Here is an 18,880-nt window from a genome sequence, read left to right on the forward strand (position 1 = left end):
ATATGAGCTATGCGCGTCTCTCGTAAGTTTTTCCAGTCCTTGAAGGGATGACTCCATCCGTCATGGTTGTGTCGGGAAAACATTTGTTCCAGACTGCACCCCGCGAACATCGGTAAACGGCTAGAAACGACACGAGATTCCATTCCCCAACTTTGGAATTATCCCAATTTAGCCTACCACGCCGAAGGAACGAGAAAGGCGCATGGCGAGGGTCGTATGTGGACAAATGTGGGCGAAGTCATTTTGCCGGCAAGTCGGAAAGCTAGGACGGGCGGACGCGGGCCGGATAAATATATCGCCCCCTCTTTCTGTTCGGCCTTCCTCCCCGGACTCCAATGTAAACTTGTGACGAGTTGATAAAAATAAAATGAGAACTGTACGCCACCATCTCTTGTGAATCTCAAAGCTTGGACGAACATGACTGCTTTTTGCAGTGTTGTCGAGTAGCAAGTCGAGTTGACCTCGGCTAATTTAGGGGCTCGCGAGGGGAAGCTCAAGTCAGTCGTGGTGTTGATTTCTCGGTTCCTATTCCCTTTGAGCTCAGATACCAACTCTTTTTGTTCTACGATTGGGATGGTTTGTCAACTCTCGGGTGCTATCGAAAATTCTCTGATTCAATACTTATTCACGTGATAGTCCTCTCGTGCAGCTGCCGGTAGTAGCATGCCGACGACGAATGAGAAGCATCATTCTATTGTATAGCCAACGCGTTGTAACTGTTCTTAGTCCAGATTATTTCATTATATACATTTTCTGTGACTCCACTTGTCTAGTATCCAGCGCGTGCTCAGCGACTCTTACCCCTGTCGTCTCCGCCACTCATATATCGCAAGTCAGATCCCAATGCACAAACTCGCTCGTTTTATCAATGGTCAACCAAGTGCCTTGGACCTCCTTATCAAACCAAAGACACATCGTGTACCTCTTATGAAAGGCAATGCTCTGGCAAGCCCCACCACTGTTGCGACAGTCGCTCATACAGTCCTTGAGATTTCCTCCTTTCTGGACGTGCGTTGACTCTCGGTAGTCACCCATCACATTCGTGTATCCTGGGATTCCGCACAGCGGATATCCTACTGCGACAACTTGGAATTGATTAGTCATATCCAGCGAAGGGTTAAAGGGAACTTACTCTCATGGGGACCGTGCGTGTAGGTATACGTGGTATGGATTTTCGTTGTCGTTGAAGGCACTGGAGTTGGTGGAGAGGAAGGTGGAAGGGTCGAGGTGTGGTGATGGTGGTGAGAGCTGGAGGATGTTGAACTTGGTGGCTGCGGAGGCATGTTGATCGGCACTTGACAAAATCCATTTGCAGCGACTTGACTTATTAAGGTGAGAACCACACCAGCAATAGTAAAGAGGTACATTATGATTAATCCAACAAGAAATCTTTAGCGATTAGGATTCGATCGTCCGAAAGGGTGAAAACAAAGCGGTCGCAAAATGTGTGGAGGGACAAACCAGAGATATAAGTTTCTCCTTTGGAAAGCATGACACGATATATGAGCACTCTAGAATGGTTCTGCGGGTACAAACACGGCCATTTGTTTGAAACAAACATTATCAAGTACTTGCATCTGATAACAGCAAGCACTAAGACCCTAGGATATCATCTGGAAATGTCTGTGATTCGACAATTGTGATACTCCCGAATGTTGGTTTGTTGTTGGATGCGCAAGAATAGATACTCCACGGGCCTGTTCTGGGTCGATCGTCGCGGGAAGGAGCCGAGGCGCCAACCGGGAAAAAGGGGGCGCTAGGATAAATTCAAGATCACGTGCTCATGACAGGCGCTTAAAGTCGCCAATATGTTGAGGTTTACGCATACGAGAGAAAACGTATAGTAGTTATCTATTGAGAGTATCCTCACTGTCGACATAATTCAAAGCAAGCGATGGAAGTGCAATACGAAACGTCAGGTGCGACTTCTGTCAAGTCACCTGACACTTACTGATATATCGAAATCTTGGAACTTCTCTTCACTCGCAAGCGCGATGATGAAGAATCTGATAGTGCAGATCAACTGAGTCTTCGTACTGATATGGGTAGTGGGCAAGTCGGGTTATACGTCGCTAAGCACTTCCAGGGCTATTGTTACCTCTCTTCGCGCAGGATCTGTTCGCTTCCCCTGAGCTTGCCGAGACTGCTTGGTTTAAAACTTCGCTAAGATTTTTCTTACCTTAGACATTGCGATACTTTTCCAGTATTGATGTTCCAAGAAGCTGATTCAAGAAAATCTACATTTGATGTTTCTTTTGTTGGTTGAACCGAAGTGGACCGTGACCACTGTATCGAATAAAAGACTGGCCTTTTTGACATATTGATGTCTAACAGTGAGAATGACAGCTACGTTTGATGACGTAGCTTCAAATGCCCTTTTTTAAGGCGCTTTTTAGCATGTTTTTCGAACTCCTTCTCGACCGAGCTGTGGCTGAAACATACACGAATCAGGCTTTCATCAGTCCACAAAGCCGGGTGGACTTCTGCCAGCACACGCAGACAATAGAATAGAGAGCCTTGTGCCCTAGAGAATAAAAGTTCACAGTCGAGAAACGACTGAGGCGGTTTATCTTTTCCCCTTGCATTTGTGGCATTTCTGAGGCTGTGAAGCAACCACGTGTTCCTGAGTCAAGGTAGCTTTTGTATTCCCTGACTCTCGGTGACATCAACCCATAAAGCAGTGGCCGTTGGGACACTTGTTCTACGAAAATCTTCGTCTTACTCACTTTACACTCTTCCTGGCCTTAGCAGTGATGATTGTGGAAATAGCCGTCATTTTCCTCCCCACTCTCAGCTATGCCATGCAAATGTGTGATCAGCCTAGCGGCACTCTATACACAGGCACATACACTGATGGATCTGGGACTCATATCACATCTGATCGAGTTACACATCCCTATAAGTTTCCCAAGATAAGGAAATGCTGGTACATTATACGGGACGGAGAACATTAAGTGAAAAAGCTGACTTGTGCAGGTATGATTACTACGTTGTGAACGCAAGCCTCGTCAATGCACCTTGGAGAAAATCAACTGGAGACATTTATTGCACAGGCACATACACATGCACTGTGAGCGCTCTGAATGGCACCGAGTTCTACCAAATCCGGACGAGTGGTATCAGCATCAACGTCGGTCTCAAGTCACCCGATGTTACTGTCTCAGGTGGTCCAGAAGAAATCCCAAGTCTTCCAGAAGAGGCCGATGAAAGCAAAGCGGGCGATGGACGCGAAGCAGAAGTTGGTCTTTTTTACACGGTTCAATTGAGTACAACCGGATGTTATTCAGCAACGTACGAAAACCAATGTCAGTGGAACGACGGACAGTGCCACAATGTGTGGACATCACAGCAGATCTTGAAGCAGGTTGGATATGAAAGACAAGTATGCAATTGGAGCAATGGTGGAGTTACCGAGTGTATGGCGGACATTGAAATTGACACTCCAACCACTTACGTGAACTACGAGTGCGGAGCTGAATGTGGGACGCAAGAGATGATTATCCCATCGACGAGCTCGACCAGCACTACATCTACAACACAGACAACCCCTCCTGCGTCGACGATTACTGTCCAGGAAACGACAACTGTTGCCACGTCAACGTCTAGTCCTTCAGTCATAGCAACCCAAACGCCGGCAGCATCGGCTATCAGCATCAAGGCAAAGTCCACTGGGTTGAGAATCAAGGCTGGAAACTTATTATCCGCTATTTTCAGTGTTGTCCTGCTTCTTATCTTTCTCATATAGAAATAATGAATCTTCGAGCCTTTAAATCAGAAAACTTGCAGCAAGTCGGTGAGTGAATTTAGAAGATGGCGAGTTGAAAGCACCGGTCGTCGGATGGATGATTGACCAACGATGGGACTTGATTGCGATGATAAGAATCATGGATAAATAGAAACGAGTTCAAAGATTTAATGACCCTATAACAGAAACAAGCAACAAAATCAGTACGAGAAAAGTTGGCCGTCATTTCCATCTCATCTTCATCAAGCTTTCAATCTGACCAGAAGATACAGCAAAAGCAAGAAACAAAAGTCGGCCGTTATTTCCACTCCACTCCCCACTCCTTTCATTCACCGTAAAGCGCAAGAAAAGTTTCAAGAAAAGAAGCGGCCGTCAATATCTCGTAACCCAACACCCCACCTTCCCCTGAAATAGCCGAGCTCGCTACCCTATCACCAAGCCTTGGCATACCCCAAATCGGCATGCTTTTTCCACATATGCTCAGTGAGCTTGTCAGATCTCTTGTATCGAGCGGTGCATCCGGCAACGGTACAAACGTAGAGGAGCTGAGCGTTGGCATGGGTTTGCTCATGACGATCCCGGCAGGACTTGCGGTTAAACGACTTTGTGCAACCTGTGGACCTGCATCGATACATAGCAGTGCGAACAGGAACCGGGATCATGGGAGCGGGTGCATTAGTCTGATTACCTGAGTTGAAGTCCATGAGGCTGGCGGTTTGGTCTGGAACCATTGTAGACGCTTCCACTGCAGGATTGAGTGGAGTGTTCAACCAATCTGGCTCCCAGAAAGATGCCTCGTAGCCAGAATCCATTGTCATATTGTCAATGGAGTTAAAAGCATTTATAGCTGGAAGGTTGCGCATGGCTCCATGAATGCTACCTCGGGTCAACAACCCTATACTTTCGTGGTAATGATTGTTCTCGCCAGAAAGGAGGTCGGCGGGGGCGTCGTAGCCACTGTAGCCATTGTAGAAGTTTGGGGCTTTCAATGAAAACGAAGCGCCAGTGTAAGAGAGCTCGTCTGAAAGGAAATTCGCAGGCAAAGTTTGGATTTGAGTTGTTGCAACATATGCGGAGTCACACTTGTTGCTGGCGCCCTCCTGCGCTCGGTTATTTCGCGAATCGATGAAAGCGGGGTAAGACCCCACGAGAGATTTTGTTGCCGTTGCTTGATGGATCGTATGACAAATCTTGAGAGGTCCTCGCTTTCCTGTCGATACTGACTGGCCTATCAGCATGGGAAAAAAAAAACCTACCCGACCCCAACCTCGCCCTCAAACCCCAAAGAGTAAGAAGACTGGTTGAGTTCAGGAAACTGCTCCTCGTGGTATTCGCCCTGCATGATTAAGGGCGTAGCGTGAAGAAAGTGCTGACTTGTAGGCGAAAACCAATGAAGGCAGAAATAATGGCAATAGAGGTCGGAAAAGCTTTCATTTCAGCATTGGGGGAATTGAGTACTATATCTTTGTTCGACCCTTGGCAGAGGCTACGCCCTCACGTCAATCGTGAGACGAAGCTGCTGTGGGCTTAGAACGTAACACGTGACTAAAGCCGAAATAAGACGTCTCTGTACATCTGTACAAAGTCTACAGACCCTCAGCACTTACACCTCGTACTTAAAGAGGTACTAAAAGATAACTCTCCACACCGGTGTCTCTAAATGAGAAAGAATTTAACTTCGAGAAGTGTCACGTGAATATTTCAAATGTGGGTTTTTAGCCACCCACAGTGCAACTTTCAACTCTCAAATTGTAGGATCAATTTATTATGACTGCTGCAATGTTGTAAAACGATACGTGGTACCATGCTTTAACTCTGCAGCTCGTGTTCGGTACCAAGAGAAGCATGAGGATTGAAGTGCTTGTTTGCTGAGCAGCTTCGCAACATGCACCTTTCAGGGACTCCGCAATCATTGAAACACAGGGCCATCTACTTTAAAATCGCCCTTGATTTGCTCGTTTCGCAAGTATCGCCGAAATTGCACAATCACCAGGCGTTACCTAGGGCCTCCAGCCATCAATTGATTTTCTGATCGTAAATCTCCTTTCTTGAAAGCAACACGTTCTCCACTAGCTGGACATACTAGCTGTTATATATTGGTCGCTTCCTTAGGAAAGCGCGCGTAAATCAGCTTGAATCTGTGGTGACTTGAACCCTTGCCCACGCTTCGCCACCGAGACGCAGCAATGGACCCGCAAGTTTCAGAGCCGTGAGGTTTACGCATTGAAGTATCCCATTCATAAGCTAATGTTAATGCACTCTCGCGACTGAGAGATGAACTTACTTTTAGCTGATATATGAAAACGCGCTTTGAGCTTGGGAATCATGCAACTCAATAGAGAACATAGGGCTGTAAGGAATCGTCCAGGTCCGGGGTCTCAACTGATCATATGACCACAAGACGTCTCGTTGAATATTATCCTCGCTAGGTCTGTGGCAGGAACGATCTGATTAGACGAGTTGGCCAGTGTAGGTAGAGCTGAGATGTCGAGAACAGCAAACAGATCTCCTCCATCGTTGACTATATATACGCGCAGCTTCACTTGTTTTTCGGGATCACACTATCGAATTCTCTCTACTCAACACTCTACCTTGAGCTTCGCTCTCGAATCTCTGCAACACGCATACATTTGGTCACATCTACCCCTCATCACAATGAAGACTCCATTCATCCTCAGCGCACTAAACGCACTTTCCACAGTCGCAGCTCTATCATCGCCAAGCACCAAAACCTTAGTCAGAAAGCAAAGTATTTGTGATCTATGCTGACAGGACTTGGATGCTTTTGGCTGCGCGTCCTGCTATGCAAACTGTACTGGTGGTGGCCCTCTTGGATGAGAATAACCAAAGGGCTTTGAATTTCTTATTGGAGTGAGATAGCTTCTGTCAAATTTGAAGATAGGCATGGGACTAAGTAACGCTTTGCAGATTTGCACTGGTTGTGGGCTTTGGAGAAGGGAACATAGCCTTTGTGTGGAGGTTTGGGTGCAGTTCAACTGGATTGGAACACGATTTTCTTCTTCATAGCTTCAAATGGAGTTCTATAATCAGAAATCTTGATCGTAGGTTTGTGGAATGGTTGAATCTGACTATGTAGTTACGGGACTACCGTATTGGAGGGCAGATATTCCAGCCAAACGTCACATGGTGTTGAATCCTCTCGCAGTACTCGCTCACTCCAGAGACAATATGGGACGCAAGGACTCGCAATAGTAACTCGATTTCTTTCTCAGCCAGAAACATGACGCGTAAACGATAGATCCTCAACGTCACCACTAAAGGAAAGTAAAGCAACGCAAGTAAAATCAAACGGCCGTAAACTTCCTCTCATCTCCATCCCTCACTTCTCTTCACAAACCCGCCCAATTCATGCCTTCCTGTACCCCAGATCTCCATGCTTCTTCCACAAATGCTCCGTAACCTTATCAGCACGACTATATCCCCTACCTTGGCTTTTCGGGCAGCCGGCAATGGGACAAAGACGTCCCGTCATGTTCAGATGAACGGTGTATTGGTGACGAGCGAGGTCAGTTGGGCGCTTGAAGCGCTTGGTGCAGGTTCCAAACGAGCAGCGGTGAAGGTGGATGGTTGGTGCTGGTCCTGAAGCTGCAATTGTAGTTGGAGGCAATGCAGTTGGTCCGGTGTGGACAACAGTGGGAAAGCCTGGGGATGTGGTCATATTGACGTGAGCGTTGTTGTAGCTCCAAGTTGGGTACTGAGAATAGAGAAAAGGGGCCGGAATCTGGTCGAACTTGACTCCACCCTCATGCAAAGCTAGGTCGAAGGATTGTCCAAAGTCAGTGTCCAGGCTTGCGAAGGCGAAGTTGAAGTCACCCAGAGGACTCAATGCTCCGAAGTTGTTGAAGTTGTTCCCAAAGCTTGAGGGCGCCTGGGAATTGTATCCAGCGTTTTGGAGCGATTGGTTCAAGGACCCATGTGCGTTGACATTGGAGATGCTTTCAGAGGCCTCATCAGAACCTTGGATCACGTCGTTTGCCAAGTTGGCCGAATTGAGAACTTGATAGCCAGTGCCTGGGATCCAAGCATAGGTCTTTGCGCCTGAGACGGATTCGCCTAGATTTTCTGAGGCATGAGGCTCTTCAAGACTTTCAGCTGCAAAGTCTGCGATTTGGTTTATGAATTGGTTCGGAAATTGGTTCGAGAATTTGTTTGCATTTCCAGTGGGTAAGCCCAATGGAGAATTGGTATACTCGCCATGGGCTGGCTCAGCAGCGGAGTGGAAGCCTGTAGGAGTAGAATTTCTCAAAACGGAGGCGCCGTCACCGAAGACAAGACCAGGATTCTGGGCCAAAAACAATGGATTTCCAAACTCATCAGATTTCGAGTTTCCAGGGGTCTTTGGGCCGAAAAGTAAATACTCGGAGTAAGGTGTTTCCTTCGAAGCAGTGGGAAGTTGAGACTCGCTGATCAAGTTAGTAAAAAAAAAAACTCTCACCGATTTTTGGTGTCCTTGCCCCCATAAGGGAATGAGGATATACTGAGGTCGTGATGCTCTCCCATCTGAGAGATCGTAGCCTGATCTTTGGTGTTGTTAGACATGGTGGTGGGGAGGTGGAGGCGCAGTCGAGGGCGAGGGCGGTCGAGGAGGGCGAACGAGGGCGTAATGAACGAGAACCAATGAATCCGAAAGGCCGCGTAACAACAAGCAAAAGTCGCAGAAAATCTCTAAAATTCGAGAAGGGGACTCAACGCCATCTATATGCTCCCAACAACCCATGCACACACCACGACGCCCTCATCCAAGCCTCGTCTTTCATCCAAGTTCTCCCAACGCCAGCCCTTCACGTGACTACTGATCCAAGCCATCCAACTCGACCAAATGCAGCACAGCCTCGACGACCTCATTGCCAGCTAAATCCAATTCCGGCTCATCGATTTTCCTCGCCAACACATCATCAAGCATTCCTCTCAACCTACTAACCAAAACACCTATTCGTGCCCAGCCTCGTAGACGTAGCCAGCCATCTACAACGAGGCCACGACCTAATGTATCGAGTGTGATTGGCCCAGAGAACAGGAGCGCAGTGTAAGCGTTGAATGCTGATGTACCTATTAGCACTATTGTATCAGGAAAGATAAAGAGATACGTACGAGTCAAATCCCGAATAAAAACTTTGCTTGTAGCCATTTTGTTGAAATAACTCATATATACACTATTTCCTGGAAAGCCTTGCGCATCAAAGACCGTCGAGCTGGGATGTACAAAAACACGTCCATTTTCTTGGTTGAAATATTTGATGGTCTTGGCTTCTGGATCGAGTTCCACGGCGCCGGAGACGGAAGGGGCAAATTTCTTGTCGGGGAAGTCGATGCGTGCCAGTTGGGGGTTAAATGCACCTGCGATGAGAGAGCGGAGGAGTGAGGTATTGGAATTGTTCTTGTTGAGGGATGAGATAGCGGCGGATGACGAAGGGATAAATGATAATTCGCGAAGGGAGGTTAGGTATTGTGTGCGGTTTGATGAGATGTCGCTGAGGGTCTGGAAGTTGAGGAAGTTTTCTGAACACCAGTTGCGGATTTCTCCTTGGCGGATGCTCCTGTTGCTCATCATTTCGTCCCATTGCTCATAGGCTTTGAGGTCGCCAATCAGATCACCTTGATTCTTGGCGAATCTTGCCCTTGCAGCTTTTGCTTCTTCTCTCTTGTCTTGAGGAGAGACGAAGGGGGACTTGACTGTCAAGATGGCTGCGATAGTGACACAAGGCTCGAGACAGCCAAACATAGCACCGTAGACCATGAGCTTTCCGCATCGAAGATCGGCTGGAATCATAGACAGATGGCGACCCAACGCAGTGAGATCATCACCATCAAGAGCGCCCATTCTCCCAAGCAATTCCATTGCACCATCTATTGCCATACTCTCCGGTGGTGTTAAAGCGCTTGCCAAGAAAGCCCCGACAGCTTTGATACCCATCGCACGAACGGAAAGACAAAGTTGCTCTAGTGGTACTCTTCGAATTTCTGGCTCTGGTCTCTCGGCCATCTTGGTCATCTCGGCATTGCGAGTGTATAACTTGTAGCATTTTCCGGCCTGGACACGACCCGCTCGACCACGTCTCTGTTTGCAAGCTGCACGTGATGCCCAGACTTCTTCGAGCTTCCGCATATTATTCTGAGGATCATAGCTTGTCTCCTTGACACGTCCTGTATCAATCACAGCCACAATGTCGTCGATGGTGATTGAAGTTTCAGCAACATTAGTAGCAACTACTACTTTTCGCTTCCCAGCCGGAGCATGAGGGAACACTCGTCGTTGCTCAACAGACTGAAGAGAAGCATGAAGTGGTAATGCGTGAAGGTTCGGTATTGATCGTAGAAAATCCAGTGTTCGATTGATTTCGACCACACCAGGCATGAAGATCAAGATACCTCCATCTTGCTTCAGATGTGAAAGTTCTGCATCGATCTCCTTCACTGTCTGTGTGATAAGGTCATAATTGATGCGCATCCCAATGCTCTGAATAGCAGCGGCGATTTCCGAATCCATACCAGCAGTATCAGCAGCATCCTCGTCTCGTCTAGAGGTACGACCGGCGTTGAAACCGGTCATTTGAATCACATCGTCTAGGTAATAGTCCTCAACAGGATATGTTCTGCCACTGATCTCAACTCGGCCGACCTTGCCCATGCTCTTGAAGTAATCTTCAAATACCCCAGCATCGAGAGTGGCACTCATGAGAATAAGTTTGAGGTCTTTGCGCTTCTTGAGTACATCTCGGAGAAGGACAAGTAGGAAGTCGGTGTCCAAACTTCGCTCGTGAACTTCGTCAATAATCACGTGACTGACATCTGCGAGACTTGCAACAACATCGTCACTGCTACCCCCGGATGTTTGAAGTCTTCGCAATAGAACACCAGTAGTGACAAACGTGATTTTCGTGCTCTGCGTTGCTTTCGACTCCCCTCGAATAATGTAACCAACTTCTTGACCAACCGTGGAGCAGCGTTCGTCACTTACCCGGTCAGCAAGACCGAGCGCAGATATTCTTCGTGGTTGTGTGCATCTTGCCCATTGTTAGTATTCGGCGGAAGAATTTCAGAGATAGTGACTTACATGATCTTAGTGGAATCGCCTAAAGCTCTTTGATATAGGTCGTCCAAGATGAATTGGGCTGACTGTGTAGATTTACCAGAACCTGTCTCTCCAGAAATGATAGTAACTTGGTGTGATTCAACAGTATCAATTATGATTTCTCTCATCTCCCAAGCAGGCAACGTCTTTCGTTGCTGGATTCTAGCTTGCAACTTCGGATCAGTCTGCCGCCTCGTCCAATCCTCCTTGCTCTTCTGATTGGTTGTCCATGCGATTGGTCTAGGATGTCTTGACATCTTTTGTTTCTTTCGATGTACTGGACGTAATTCGCTGACAGTAGATGCAGCAGCAGAGACGTCTCGAAGCTTACCAGGTCTCTCGAAAATGCTGTAAAAATTTTGCTCTATCCAGTCTATGAGAAAGAAAACCATCTGCTCTCCAAGAAGATTGTCAATAGCATGATTCAGAGCTTGCTTCATCATGCTAAGACGTATATAAGCCGGCAAGGCCGCATGCACAGAAATAACCGGAAGTTTTTGGGGGTACTCTGGTGTACGTCTAATTTGGATGACTGGATCAACTTCAGGATTCCGACCTCGATTGGATGGCTTGATAGCTATTCGACAAAAATCCTTCGACGGTCGCGAATATTTATCGCCAAAGACAGACTGGAGACTAGTCAACTCTTCTTCCCATATGCCCATAGACTGCTCTTTCGAGTCTTCAGTGTCCCATGATTCCTCGGCTTGAGGCATGTCCTGGTCTTGACCAGACGATAAAAGAATAGCTTGCAAAGCCTCTGCCGATTTGCCTTCTTCTCCGTGTGTTTCATAGATCTGCTTGCAGAGGTCAAGGGAGTAACCCGCCTCAGCCAATCGTTTGATTGCACCCTCTTTCTTCAGGTCGCTACTGGCCATACTGATACCAGCTACGTATCCTTCAGGTAAAGCCCACCTGGGAAGATCGTCCTCTGGTACATGGATGAGGAGCCATTCGAGAGTCTCTTCTCGGTCCTTGCACTCTTCCACAGCCTCCTCGACGTGACTCTGTCGAAACTCCAAAGCTTTAAATTCGTTGACAATGGAATGCTTCTGGAATTGCGACAATTTAACATCATGGGGATTCCAGATCGCATGTCGTCGAATCAGGCCTTCAACCGAAGTGCGTGTCCGTTTACCCATCTCAATTTTCGGTACCCGCGTCCATCCTCGATTCAAATTATGAGAGCCTGTGTTGGAACTACTCGGACCCCCGTGTAGAGCAAGATTGGCTCCGCCAGGCCCCCCAGGCGTATTCAAAGCTTTCTCTCTAGCCTTGTCCCGTTCTACTCGCTTCTTTTCCATGGTTGCTTTGGCTTCCTCTCTTTCGCGAAGGGCTGCAAATGGGTCTCCTTCGTACATCCACGATCTGCCATCCTTGACATCTTCTTTCTTAAGGACCTCAAACTCTCCCTTCCACAAATCTCGATAGTCGGGAGGCAACATCATATGTATATTTCGCATGCTGCACACTCGAAAGAGGGCATAAGTTGCGGCAAAATGTCTTGCCTCGAGAGCAGTCGGTTTCGCAGCAAGGTGCTTGTGTGTGGGAGGAAGTTTGAAAGGCTGTAGCTGCACGAGCTCTTGTGTCTTCGGATTCTTCGATTTGAGAATGACCATGGAGGAGAAACCTTCAGGCGTCTTGGACTGTAGCAAACGCGCGAGATTAGCTATGCAACACAATTGAACCGAATCACATACCATTGTATACTCTGGTTTCTCCCATCTCTGTTTCTGACAATGCTCAGACAGCATATTGACAGGTAGCTTTCCTGTCCACGATGCCCCACCAATGATCTTCTTGACGTCTGGTCTCTTTGGTGCTTCTCCAAGCAGCGCAGGCCCATCTTGCGCCCCTGCACCCGTCGCAGATGTTCCCGCATTGTTTGCTGCCGGCTTCTTTGGTTTAGGATCTTTGTCGGAATTTGAGAAGACGATAAAGCTGTCATCTCCTCCAGTTGTTGCTGGGGATGGCTTTTTCGCTCCGCCGCCGCCCCCAGGTTTCCCACCCTTTGCTTGCCCCTTCTTGACCATCTTCGGTCAGGTCTTGGACGTAGGCAGAGATATCCATGTAATATGAACAGTCTGCAATCCAAAATGTGAATAGAAAATCGAGGTTATAGGTGTAAGAATTATTTGGTGTTGCGAGGCTGATGAGGCGCTAAATTTTTCTGCGGGCGCACTGCGTCATTGTCAAGATGCATCTGTCACAGACCGCCTTCAACATTCTTTACAGAGTCTACAATATCCAGCTTCAGTCTTGATTCTCCTTGACTTAACGGCATCTACAGAGTTGTCTTTTCGTCTGTTAATTGTATCATCGTCAATTCTTGCTCTAGTGTCTACAATTTCCTAGATCCTATTGGCGAGCTCTGTAACATTACAATACCGATTTTTGGCTCAGTAACCTCACCCACACTATTCTAGGTGTTGTCCCCTGCTCTGATTTTATGTATTTCTTTCACTCTTGCTTTCAATTCGTCATCTGTCCAACATCTGTTCAGCATCTGTCTATAGCTAGTTACACAAGTTTGCGATAATTGGACCTTCAACGATCCCTCAAGAGCCGCAATACTTTTGAAGGCAAAGCAGGCCTCATTCCAAGTCAGTGTCCGTTGGAATGAATCATTTAACCATCGAATGCCGTTGACTAGTTGTATTCCTGGTCTTGATTACTTGATGCACGATTCTGCGATTGATCAAATTCCTATTTCCAAAACTGTCCCAATTTAATAACCCCCAACCCGAATTTAACCCGAGATCTATACAAGGGGTCTATCTCTGGGTGCCCCCTACCGTTTAGGACTGCCAATTCACTCAATCTTTTCGCAAAGTCATAAGAGAACAGTGGGCGGTCATCGAAATGCGACCATATGCTGCCTATTCTATCGAGCCACGTCTCCAAATCAGCCCAACGATTCTGCATGATGTCTGTGATCTCGGTGGAGAATGCAGCAGCAAGTCGTCCTCCAGGGGTCTTGCAGTCCGTTCCTTTACTCCTCGATCCCAATCTTTGCATCTCATCTAGTCGCAAGCAATCCATCCCAATGTACTCTTTGAAATCTCCCTCGAAGCCTGTTTCGAAATGGAGATACAGTTTTCGAATTCTCAGACTCTGATCGAGTGCTGGTGCCTTCCCACGAAGAGCCTCAGCCCACGATAAGGTTCTCTCAGTGATGGTAGAGGAATGCTTGCTGCTACCATGAGCACAGACTGCTCTTGGACCCTCTTTCAGGAGTCGTTCCAGAAGATGGAAGAATGCCCATCCTCCTATATAGTTGATCGGTTTGCTTCCACTAGCACGAAGCCAGAAGTCCTCGCCTTCGAAGACCCGAAAGGTGATGTGCAATTCCTCCATTATGTTCGTACGCTTCGGAAGGTAAATCCAAGTGGGCCAGAACTCCCGTTCGCCAGTCACAAATATATCCAGTTCATACTTTCCTCGACCTTCAAATCTTTCGAAAGCATCTTTTGTTTCGGCGTTGAGTTGTTTGTTCGCGAGAAGCAAGGAGACGAGACCGATATTGCGTCTATTATGGTGAATGCAGTCGACTTTCACTTGATTCAGAATATGCTCGGTATATGTGTATTGCCTGGTCTGTATGGACTCGATATCTTTTGGTCGTTCGTTTCGAGCAGCGACGAAGATATCAAAGATCTGATCTCGTAGTTCACGAGGAAGGGAGAGTAATGAAGTCATCGCTGCCTGCGTCCTGTCTTTGATGGAAAGAGATCAGCAAGACAGACAAAAATTTTATTCCCAGAGAGACTTTTAGAGGTGTGCTGTGGATATTGTGTCATTCGAAACATTTTGTTTGGAACCTAGTACTAGTTCCCGCTACACCATTGAGCGGTGGGGCATTGCAATATCCGAGCAAAGAAGCCATATCCATTCTCTCTTTACAAGTGTATCAACTGCAGTAAGTTTCAAAACGCAATGGTTATATAGCTCTCTAGTTTGTCATTTGTTCCAATGAGCATTTTCTGTGTTTTCACTTAAAAGAGCATTTGCAATCCGGTCACGTGATATATAGTTAATTACAGTGCCCACGCTCACTACGAGGGGCGGTGCGCCCTCTCTTACCCGAAATCCTCTTCTTAAGCCTTAATAGCCTGAGATAGTTTACTCACTAACTTAGGGTGCAGCAGGTGAGAGCTCGCTCGCACTCACTACTACACTAAGTGGAGAGCTTGAAGCTCTGAGAGTATTGACTTTGAGAGCAAGCTCGATATAATCTCTAAGTGAGAACTTTCTATTGAGATAAGAGCCCGGATCAAAGATGGGCCGCTTGTTTAATCATCTAATAAAACTTTGAGTCCTCACTTGCTCTCGTTTTGTCAGCTGACATTGGACTTTTAGTAAATCCCAACCGCAAACAATTCTCCACGCTTAATCCCCTTACCAAGGTTTCGGGAATTTTATGTTAGCAATTATTCGCTTAGCTACAAGGAGGATTCCGACGAGGATGAGAGTGAGCCGACTGATGAGGTTCTTGATTCGAACATGAAAAATGAACAGGATTCCGACGAGGATGACAATGGGTCGAAGAAAGAGACTGCTAACTCGAATTGGGAAGATGAAGAAGACTTGAGGATTATCCTGAAGAAAAGTATGAATATCAACGGAGGTATGGATGACTCTGTACACCAGTCCTCTCATTGTTCCTCTTACAGCAAGATATGCGCGTTTTTGTGTCTCTACGCCAGTCCCTACGGACTCTACGATGAGATATAATACAAGTATCGATACCCCAATTCCTCAGATACCGAAAGCACTCCTTCCAGATCTTCTCCCATGATACATTCGGAGTCTGCCATCCACCATCGAAGACCCGCCATGCATTCAACTCCAGGTATTCGATCGACCGTCTAGTTGGTGCACCCACTTCCCACGTTGGAGAGTGGACCATGTGAGGTGGGCCTGGGGAGGCCTCGTAGGCATTTGGATCCATGATTCGAGGTCGATTTCGGCATTCGGGGGAGATGGTGTAGAAAATCGGGCTGAGAAATCTTTCAGTACAAGCATGAGACTTGCAGACTTTCGCGACTTACGTTGATAATCCTTAGATCTCATTGTTTTCAGAGCTAAGTATCCGAACCATGTACCAAGTACAGTTGCGGCCAATCCGCCGAGACCGACGGTGATTGATATTATGGTGTCTGCAGACATCGTCTTCGTAAAGTAGGTATATTGAGTGTAAAGTACGCGTCTGTGTCTCTGCCAAGAATAATCGAGAGGTCTTTCTTGAAAATGGGATGTTACTTTCTCAATTGAGACAATCTTTCCTGAAAAGACTTAGTATCTAAAAATTTGGTTCAGTTTGACGGATCTGTATGCTGTAACGCCAAACAAAAGTCCCAATGTCAAAAGTTCCAAAGTCAATCGACTACAAGGCTGAGGAGTGTCTGGCGATTCGGCACAGCCCCTCGCTAAGCAAAAGTTCCAACTCAACAAGCGAATAACAACTCTCTCTTTCAGCCACAGCGATTGGAACTTTTGCTCGCCCAATAAATCGGCCTGGTAATCAATAGACCTCTGACAGCGGGAGATCATCTGCAGCCTCGCACTAACGCGCTCGACGTAAGTACTTTCGCGTCGCTCGACAAAAGTTCCATCCTCTTTCTCATGACACAACCCACGATTTACTTTTCCTCAACACTTTTCTCTACAATAACGACGCGACGAAAGATGGATTCGTCTCAGAAAGTTAAAGCGCCTAGATATTCGGCAACTCAGTGGGAAGCGCAGAAAACAAATGTTGAGAGGCTGTACATCGAGGAAGACAGGCCGTTGAAAGAAGTTATCCAGATTCTGGCTCGAGAGTTTGGTTTTCAGGCAAGGTAATTGACCTCGACAATATTCGTCCTCGTGATTGTTTCTCAACTCGAATACAGCGAAAAACAGCTTAAAAGTCGACTCCCAAAATGGGGCTTCGACACCAAGAACCTGAAAGGCGACATCATGGTCCAGCTCGCTCGAGCCAAAGCCAAACGCAAACTCGAGAACAAGGAAAGCTCATTTCGAGTTTCCAAGAAGACTGTCGATGACCAGAAGATTGAGCGGTATCTTCGTAGGCATGAAATTACCGACGAGGATTTGCTCGCGATGGCTAGTCCTGTCGATGGTGCGTAACCATGACCTTCTACCCTTCGGCATGTCCGTTGAATTTGCATAGCTCCATCTCCTGCATACAGCGTCTTTACACCTCAACCATTCCGCTCACCTACGCCTGATGCTCCCCTCAGCATCGATGCCGCCTTGCAGCGATCACCTTCTTCCGGCCTAAACTTTCAAGCCCTTTCGATCAAAGAATCGCGACCTATGAGTCCAATTGTAGAAGGAATGACAGATGAAGACTTCGCCAAACTTCTATCGGGAGATGCACAACTCGACAATGAAGACATCGCCATGGCTGGTATACAGCATTCAGCCCCCACGCTGACCCCCACCCCAAGCTCCATAATCCATTTCAATCTACCCAGTATAGACACAGTCATGAAAGTTGAGCTTAAGTTACAAGATCCTCTCCAAATGATACACGATGAAGCCAGAAATGCCCTAGATACACTTGAAGAACAGATCAATCCACCATCAACTCCAGCCGAAGTACCAGGGCACGACATAGTAGCGACAGCTCGCCGCATCGCCAGTTTCCATGGTTCGGTCGTAGAACGATATCTCGCGAAGATCATGCATAGATCGAGACTTCGTGATCGATTCGCTGACCAATTTCAAGATCCTGGGTTGAGACAGGTGTGGTATTGTGTAAGTCCACTTGTTTTTGTCGTGACTTCATCGGCTAAAAAGGTACTTTCAGCATGTCTGCCACGAATACTACGCATCAGACTTCCGAAGCTGTCCCACTTTTGAGCGTAGAAAGGAGGAGCATGCAAGAGAGGAGTTGAAACGGAAGGGATTAGTATGCGTGAGTCACGTGCAGCTGACCTCACTTATGCGTACTGACTTGGACAAGATTAACTGCAATATGGAGATAGCTCCTAATTCAAGCTCAGGCTGGAGATCGCATTGTTTCATGTGCTCGGTTCTGGATATTTGTAAGTTGTTAGTTGTGGGACTTGTGATATAGACGTTGACTTTTCCAAGCAGGGATGCAAGGGAAGGGTGCCGAGTCGAATTCGAGTGATGACTATTACTGAGTCAATTTCGAATCATGATCAGCGAGATGATAATACTTTCCACCGTCTAATTTGAAGGAATAACCTGTTCATGTTGTTGTGCAAAAGAGAATTGTGCTGCGAATTACCCCGCATCGGTATCAAACATGCTACGAACGTCGAGAAAACAGCTCTCGAGTTGTGAGTCATGATCTCAATGATACGAGATCGCGAACAAGCTTATGTCTCGCACCTCAGCTATTACCAGTCTCCTCGAAAAGCAAGAAGCGGCGATACAAGGGGAGAACGAGTTGGTAAATACGGCGTTCCTGTCGAGGCGAGGGCGAAGGAGATCTGACGGGAAGAACTCGGGAACTAGAATATAGTATGAAGAACTACTCATGTAGTATCTGGGGATAGTCTTTGGGCTCTGCCAAGGCCGGGGTAAAGAGCCAACGCGTGACTCGAGAGCTGGAATTTGAATTAGATTGGGATCACTCAAGGGCCAAACAGTAATGACGGCCTAGCCATTTGCGAATGAGATAGCTAAAGCTACGTCTAGGGCAGGTATCAAATCAAGCCTTTTGCTAATGAAAGAATGTGTATATGCTCTGGCGGGGTAAAGTGGAACAGTAAGTAATTGCACGATTTCAGCAAGCAATTTAGACGTGCCAGTGATTGACCGTATCATCTGAAATTTTGATTCATTGGATGATTATGGTTGATCTACAGACGTGTGTATATCCTAGGTCCATCAGCACTGACGTTCTTCTCAAGCAAACTTAATCACACGTCTGCCCTCATACATGACGACATAAACCAATGTTAAGTGAGAATGTGATCTGAAACGTCATCAATCTGAATGATGAAGTGATAGTTCCTGTTCATGTTTGAATATGTCAGTCTCTCCAAATCGTCTATAAAATA

The 18,880-nt window shown here is 46.9% G+C and overlaps 8 protein-coding genes across 8 annotated transcripts; 2 read left to right on the forward strand and 6 right to left on the reverse strand.

The window, feature by feature from the left end:
- Window positions 1-819: 819 nt before the first annotated feature.
- On the reverse strand, window positions 820-1,283 carry LY89DRAFT_740466 (uncharacterized protein; the record flags this gene model as incomplete). The annotated part of the gene is made up of 2 exons (XM_018220590.1): window positions 820-1,085; window positions 1,133-1,283. 2 exons carry the CDS (start codon window positions 1,281-1,283, stop codon window positions 820-822), a joined length of 417 nt encoding a protein of 138 aa, XP_018064423.1.
- Window positions 1,284-2,720: 1,437 nt separating this feature from the next.
- On the forward strand, window positions 2,721-3,481 carry LY89DRAFT_562549 (uncharacterized protein; the record flags this gene model as incomplete). The annotated part of the gene is made up of 3 exons (XM_018208477.1): window positions 2,721-2,926; window positions 2,977-3,164; window positions 3,216-3,481. Coding segments are annotated over 3 exons (660 nt in total), but the record flags the coding sequence as incomplete, so codon positions are not given.
- Window positions 3,482-3,938: 457 nt separating this feature from the next.
- Window positions 3,939-5,087, reverse strand: LY89DRAFT_723871 (uncharacterized protein; the record flags this gene model as incomplete). Its single annotated transcript, XM_018218851.1, has 3 exons — window positions 3,939-4,366; window positions 4,434-4,702; window positions 5,002-5,087. 3 exons carry the CDS (start codon window positions 5,085-5,087, stop codon window positions 4,071-4,073), a joined length of 651 nt encoding a protein of 216 aa, XP_018064425.1. The 3' UTR covers window positions 3,939-4,070.
- A 1,964-nt stretch (window positions 5,088-7,051) lies between these two features.
- LY89DRAFT_268878 (uncharacterized protein) lies at window positions 7,052-7,652 on the reverse strand. Its single transcript, XM_018206348.1, has one exon. It carries the CDS (start codon window positions 7,422-7,424, stop codon window positions 7,113-7,115), a length of 312 nt encoding a protein of 103 aa, XP_018064426.1. The 5' UTR covers window positions 7,425-7,652; the 3' UTR covers window positions 7,052-7,112.
- A 903-nt stretch (window positions 7,653-8,555) lies between these two features.
- On the reverse strand, window positions 8,556-12,871 carry LY89DRAFT_597293 (ATP-dependent RNA helicase-like protein A; the record flags this gene model as incomplete). Its single annotated transcript, XM_018209972.1, has 4 exons — window positions 8,556-8,806; window positions 8,858-10,770; window positions 10,821-12,484; window positions 12,539-12,871. The coding sequence occupies 4 exons, from the start codon at window positions 12,869-12,871 to the stop codon at window positions 8,556-8,558; spliced, it is 4,161 nt and encodes a 1,386-aa protein (XP_018064427.1).
- Window positions 12,872-13,089: 218 nt separating this feature from the next.
- Window positions 13,090-14,537, reverse strand: LY89DRAFT_723874 (uncharacterized protein; the record flags this gene model as incomplete). The annotated part of the gene is made up of 1 exon (XM_018218852.1): window positions 13,090-14,537. One exon carries the CDS (start codon window positions 14,535-14,537, stop codon window positions 13,545-13,547), a length of 993 nt encoding a protein of 330 aa, XP_018064428.1. The 3' UTR covers window positions 13,090-13,544.
- A 1,143-nt stretch (window positions 14,538-15,680) lies between these two features.
- Window positions 15,681-16,007, reverse strand: LY89DRAFT_740472 (uncharacterized protein; the record flags this gene model as incomplete). Its single annotated transcript, XM_018220591.1, has 2 exons — window positions 15,681-15,838; window positions 15,890-16,007. The coding sequence occupies 2 exons, from the start codon at window positions 16,005-16,007 to the stop codon at window positions 15,681-15,683; spliced, it is 276 nt and encodes a 91-aa protein (XP_018064429.1).
- A 519-nt stretch (window positions 16,008-16,526) lies between these two features.
- On the forward strand, window positions 16,527-17,995 carry LY89DRAFT_740473 (uncharacterized protein; the record flags this gene model as incomplete). The annotated part of the gene is made up of 6 exons (XM_018220592.1): window positions 16,527-16,678; window positions 16,733-16,962; window positions 17,014-17,603; window positions 17,656-17,763; window positions 17,812-17,893; window positions 17,946-17,995. 6 exons carry the CDS (start codon window positions 16,527-16,529, stop codon window positions 17,993-17,995), a joined length of 1,212 nt encoding a protein of 403 aa, XP_018064430.1.
- Between the last annotated feature and the right edge of the window lie 885 nt (window positions 17,996-18,880).

This window comes from Mollisia scopiformis (assembly GCF_001500285.1).
Source record: "Mollisia scopiformis unplaced genomic scaffold LY89scaffold_27, whole genome shotgun sequence".
In the NCBI taxonomy this organism is placed as follows: Eukaryota; Fungi; Ascomycota; class Leotiomycetes; order Helotiales; family Mollisiaceae; genus Mollisia; species Mollisia scopiformis.

Bases quoted from the DNA above. Each gene is read 5' to 3' on its own strand.
- LY89DRAFT_268878 (XM_018206348.1), bottom strand. From the start codon at position 7,424: ATGACCACATCCCCAGGCTTTCCCACTGTTGTCCACACCGGACCAACT.